The sequence below is a fragment of the Carex rostrata genome, chromosome 2 (genome assembly GCF_964058835.1).
Source record: "Carex rostrata chromosome 2, lpCarRost1.2, whole genome shotgun sequence".
In the NCBI taxonomy this organism is placed as follows: Eukaryota; Viridiplantae; Streptophyta; class Magnoliopsida; order Poales; family Cyperaceae; genus Carex; species Carex rostrata.
Window position 1 is genome coordinate 13,478,927 of NC_135919.1, and position 5,633 is coordinate 13,484,559.

The 5,633-nt window shown below is 39.3% G+C and overlaps 1 protein-coding gene across 2 annotated transcripts; it reads left to right on the forward strand.

Annotated features, from left to right (window-relative positions):
• Positions 1 to 2,096: 2,096 nt before the first annotated feature.
• Positions 2,097 to 5,633, forward strand: LOC144576227 (cytochrome P450 98A1-like). 2 transcript variants are annotated; one of them, XM_078326535.1, is made up of 4 exons: positions 2,097 to 2,732; positions 3,859 to 4,008; positions 4,113 to 4,360; positions 4,775 to 5,633. In XM_078326535.1, the coding sequence occupies exons 1-4, from the start codon at positions 2,243 to 2,245 to the stop codon at positions 5,420 to 5,422; spliced, it is 1,536 nt and encodes a 511-aa protein (XP_078182661.1). In that variant the 5' UTR covers positions 2,097 to 2,242; the 3' UTR covers positions 5,423 to 5,633. The 2 variants fall into 2 exon arrangements, with proteins under 2 accessions (XP_078182661.1, XP_078182668.1); XM_078326542.1 differs by having other exon boundaries at positions 2,161 to 2,732; positions 3,862 to 4,008.

The following is a 5,633-nucleotide window of genomic DNA, read 5'->3' on the forward strand; positions in this document are numbered from 1 at the left end:
AGTGGCACACAAATAGAGACAAAATTTGAACCCCTCATATCTATGTTAAGCTTTGGTTATCTTTTTGTTATTACAAGCAGTATCTGATGAGTACCATATAAAATGGCGCAAAGAGTAGAAGAGTCGTGGCACTGTTTAGAGTACGAGTCGTGGCATGGCACTTTTTATACAAAAAAAACAAATTCTCACTTGAAGCTCATTTCGTCCCACATGATTATACAAAAAAAACAAATTCATGCAGCACAGAGCACTCGATCACCTACTTCCAAGCTCCAACCACGAGAGCCTCATATTAACAATGTTTATTTTTATTATTATTATTTTCTGTGGTCAAGCTCACAGTTCGGATGGCCATTTTATAAGGATCTTAATTGCAAACAACAGTTTACAAATCACACGATCCGGTATACAGCGCAAGGCCCATAGATCCGAATTCGTATCCTCTGAGATATCTCAAACTTTGCGTGACTTTACGGAAAATCCTAACCGTTTAAATACGTTCCGCACGAATCTCAAAGCACACAAATACTGAGCCCTGCATCACCCCCGAATAGGCACTGGACACGTCGGTCACGCAAAAGTTGAGATATCTCAGAGGATACGCACTCCATAGATCCACGGGAAAAACGAAAAACAATTGTTCTTTCCGTTCCAGAAGTGGATTGGGATTGCGTTCTTTTCAAACAACCACCAAACATTATTGTGTAGGCGCATCGTAATTATTGCGTAACAATCGTTCACCCATGATTCTCTATTTCAGTAACCCAAAGTATTAGTTGGGTAAAGATGTTGATAGAATTGATTTGATTATAAGTCGCACAACAATAAAAAAAAAAAAAGTATATAACCGGTACATTACACTAAATCAAATTAGTTCTAACAATATTTTTATCCGTGGTATTTTAATATTTTCATCACAATTAATAACCCCTCTATCAAAGTATAAGAAAATTAAGGATAAAAATAGAATTCGTATCATCTACATTAATTCAACTTTTGAGTTAATGCAGAATAAATCCGGACTGTTCAATCAGTGTTGGTACAAATATTAAAGATATTCCATGAGTTCTACTTTAGACCGGATCTTGATCAAACGGTCAAAATACATTAACTCAAATGCGGAAGATACGGACTCATAAAAATAAGCGTGGATGAGTATCTCTGAAATATCACATGGGGAAATAATATAATAAATAACAGTCAGACCAAAATCATTTCAGTACCTATTTAAATTTTTGAGATCTGCCTTGATATTTGTACCTGATTAGAAATTTTGAACAGAACAGACGATGCAAATCTCATTTTACGCGGTAGGATGGATACTGCGCTGGTTCTGAAGGAGTTCACTGAAGTCAATTTTCTTCTCACCTCTCCACCACGCACCACCACAGTTCTAACCAAGTCCTAATCAAGCAGCATCCAAGAATTGAAGCGAAGTTTGTCAGGGTCCCACTTTCGGTGACAGATTTCATTTATAAGAAATTTTTTTTAGAAACCATAAACAAAACAAAAGAAAAAAAGATTTTACCAAACCAACTTGATTGCTTTGGTTTTTTTAAAAAAATATATAAGAACTGAGATGTTATTTTGATTCAAAAAGTGATTTTTTTCTTCACACTAAATTGTCATTTCGATTCGAGATATTTTTACAAGTTTTACACCAACAATTACATCAATTTATTTTTTAAAATATGTGAAAATAGCTTGGATTAAAATGGCAATTCAGTTCAGATTCGAACCGAAATGGTACCTCATTTCTTATCATTTTTGTAAAAATCAAAACAATGAAGTTGGTTTAGTAAATTTTTTTTTTCTTATTTATGGTTTCTAAAAAAATTCCCATTTATAATCTGTGCAATGCTTACTCTCTACGAATTCACAAATCCCCATTTATAATCTGTGCAATTGAAACGGACGGTCTAGGATCGCCCTTTTAACTTAGCACGAATCTCAAAGCACAAATAAAAGTAAATCTGAGTCGTCCGTCTTAATTGTGTTGAGTCAGGTACTGGGAAGATACGGATCCACTCCCCAGCAGGCCAGCACACTTAAAAGTAATAATATATTTTAAGTTTTAGACATTTTACTAGAGACCTTAAAAACCATAGATTACAAAATAAACCCACTCACCTACCACGCTCCTGACCCTCCCTTTTTCTCCATTTGTATATATACACTTCTTCCCTTCTCTCCTACATAGATCAAATCAAAAGCTCCCCTTTTCTATCACATCTCTACAAAAATGGATACGTCACTATTCCCCATTGCAATTGGCCTCCTCCTGGCGGTCCTCTCCTACTTCCTCCTTAGCCGGCTCCGTTACAAGCTTCCACCCGGTCCTAGGCCGTGGCCCGTAGTCGGCAACCTCTACGACATCAAACCGGTCCGGTTCAGGTGCTTCACTGAGTGGGCTGAGAAGTATGGCCCTATCATGTCAGTCTGGTTCGGCTCCTCTCTCACTGTCGTCGTCACCACCACTGAGCTCGCGAAGGAGGTCTTGAAGGAGCACGATCAGCAGCTGGCGGATCGGCCAAGGAACAGATCCACAGCCCGGTTCAGCCGTGGAGGAATGGATCTGATCTGGGCTGACTATGGGCCCCACTACGTCAAGGTGAGAAAGGTGTGCAATCTGGAGCTGTTTTCGCCTAAAAGACTCGAGCTACTCAGGCCGATTCGGGAAGACGAGGTCACCGCCATGGTAGAGTCTATCTTTAGAGCTTGTTCTCAACCCGGTATGCTTACCTCCCTTTACCGTTCTTTCTATCTTTGCCTTTATTTTCTTCTTTGACCAGATTTAGTTTGCTTCGTTCACTCTGTTGGGAAGTGATCTTAACTTAACTCGGTAAAATGAAAATATACCGAGAAATGAACATCCTTGGGTCCGGGTGTTGGAATTTGTTTTTAGAAGTCAATAGCATAGGAAATCGAGGAAGAAAATTATCTGTTTTTAGCAATTGGAGAATAGTAAATGGGTTTCGAGATCTATTTAATTTCTAGATACTGAGGCAATGCTGGTCAATCCAATATTTACTGTGGGTTTCAGCGAGTGGGGTCAGTTGTTAACATAGTGCGGACACTCCGACTTTTACTATTGATTATTATTATACTTTTAATGTTATTTAGCGTTATATTACTTCATTTATTGTCTTGCTGTCTGGTTGACAGCCACTAGAAATGAGTGGGCATTGCAGCGCGCCATCAGATCTTCCTTTTTCTTTTTTCTTTTTTCGGAGGGGCAGGGAGGGATCTCGGATATTAAAGGAACAAATCCAAATATTGTTGTGTGAAAATAAAACAAAAGAGGGGCAAGATTAATTTTTTATCCACCTCAGCGTATTGGTTGCTAGGTAAAATATGAACTTCCAATGGGAATTAGAAAAGAAAAAACAAATATAGCAAAATCCTCAGTTGCAAGTTTCTCTCTCTCTTTTTTTTTGGTCTGAAAGGATAGCTCCAATTTGCATTACGTAGCCTTACTAGTATGATATTGATTCATCCAATTTAACCGGGGGCTAGTCTTGAAACTAAAACCACAGCTGTTTACCACTTAAACACTGATGAAGATGCACTTTAACAATGTTTATTTTTAGTAATTAGGACGATAATTAGTTGAACCAAAACGAAGCACTTTTGGTTTCTCTGAAAAAAAGTATCCACCTTGCATATGTCATCTTGACCTTGTTTTTATGGTCATCTGTCGTATTCTTTTTAACTATAACACAAATTATTTGCATAGCCAGCAGCATTCATCATTTGTACTTATTATATTTTGTGTTCTATGCACTAGATAAAGTAAAACATTCACCTCTTAACGTGAATCAAATTGCTAATCATTATTATACTCTGTTATATTTTCAGAAGAGGATGGGAAGAACCTCATAGTGAGGGATTATCTCTCTGGTGTGGCCTTCAATAACATTACCAGACTAGCATTTGGCAAACGCTTCATGGATTCTAATGGTGTGATTAACGATGAAGGCAAGGAGTTCAAGGCCATTGTCAACAATGGTAATTTAACCTTCTTTTTAAATTCTGGATCTTTCAATTGCAATTTTTTTACAATATTTAAAGGTTGAATTGCAATTACCTTATCAACTCTTCATCATTATCAGGGATTAAAATTGGCGCATCACTATCAATTGCTGAGCACATCAACTGGTTGAGGTGGCTGTGTCCTCTCGACGAGGAACTTTACAGGAGTCACAATGATCGGCGGGATCGTCTGACAGTGAAGATCTTGGAGGAGCACACACAGGCCCGCCAGAAGACTGGCCAAGCAAAGCAGCATTTTGTAGATGCATTGCTTACCTTGAAGGATCAGTACAATTTAAGTGACGACACTGTTTTCGGTCTCCTTTGGGTGAGTATACTTTGACTTTATCAGGTGGTATGAAAAAGTACATTAAAAAAAATGATTTTTTTAATTAATTGTTGGTTGCTCTTGGTTGTTCTTTTTATTTGTTGAAATGCCACTTTGCTTTATCTCAAATTGGATTTGGTGGAAGGTTGTTATCTTGGGTTTGGTGAGGGGGATTGGTGAGATGTGGAAAATGCTAATTTGGCTGTCCAGTTCCAGTTGGAAAAATGTTGGGGTTTAATGCTTTGTATAGTTGTGGGATGTGACACAATTTTCACCATCCACTGTAGAGGCTGTAGTAGAACCTTACCTAATAAATCGTGTAAAATTTGTTGTATTTCCAATTAGAACCCTAACAAATATCTATAATAATCTGCTATTGACCTATTGCCATACGTGTTGATTGTCTTTGTTTAGGACATGATCACTGCGGGGATGGACACAACTGTCATATCCGTCGAGTGGGCCATGGCAGAGCTCGTGAGAAACCCGCATGTGCAAGCCAAGGCCCAAGAGGAACTTGACCGCGTTGTGGGCCGCAACCGGGTCATGAATGAGACTGACTTCTCAAAACTCCCCTACCTCCAAGCAGTGGTCAAGGAGTCCCTTCGCCTCCACCCCCCAACTCCTCTGATGCTCCCACACAAAGCCACCACCGATGTCAAACTCGGCGGATATAACATACCGAAAGGAGCAAATGTCTTGGTCAACGTGTGGGCCCTGGCAAGAGACCCAAAGGTATGGAAGAACCCGTTGGAGTACCGCCCCGAGCGTTTCATCGAAGAGGACATAGATATCAAAGGTTCTGACTTTAGGATTTTGCCATTTGGGGCCGGTCGTAGAGTCTGTCCGGGTGCCCAGCTGGGGATAAACTTGGTTGCCTCTATGTTGGGTCATTTATTGCACCATTTTAAATGGACCTTGTCTTCAGGCATTACACCTGAGGATGTCGATATGACCGAGTCACCTGGAATGGTTACGTTTATGCAAAAGCCGCTTAAGGCTGTGGCCACACCAAGGTTAGATGACCCTACTTTGTACAAGCGTATAGCTGTTGAGATGTGAGTGGTATGTGAGTCTCTGATGATTTCTTTTTTTGATGATATGTATTTTTTTTCTTTCTTAATGGTTGTTTGATCGAGTTTGCTAGGGTAGAATGAACTGTTGGCCTAAGTTAGAGGGCCAGAAGTTGGGCTTGATTTGGGTGGAAGAGTTCAACTGATATATCATGTAAATCACGCTTCAGCAATCATTTTATGGAATCCATGATGTTGCC

Bases quoted from the DNA above. Each gene is read 5' to 3' on its own strand.
- LOC144576227 (XM_078326535.1), top strand. From the start codon at position 2,243: ATGGATACGTCACTATTCCCCATTGCAATTGGCCTCCTCCTGGCGGTC. The intron at 2,733-3,858 runs GTATGCTTACCT...TTATATTTTCAG, and splicing joins TAGAGCTTGTTCTCAACCCG to AAGAGGATGGGAAGAACCTC. The intron at 4,009-4,112 runs GTAATTTAACCT...CATCATTATCAG, and splicing joins CAAGGCCATTGTCAACAATG to GGATTAAAATTGGCGCATCA.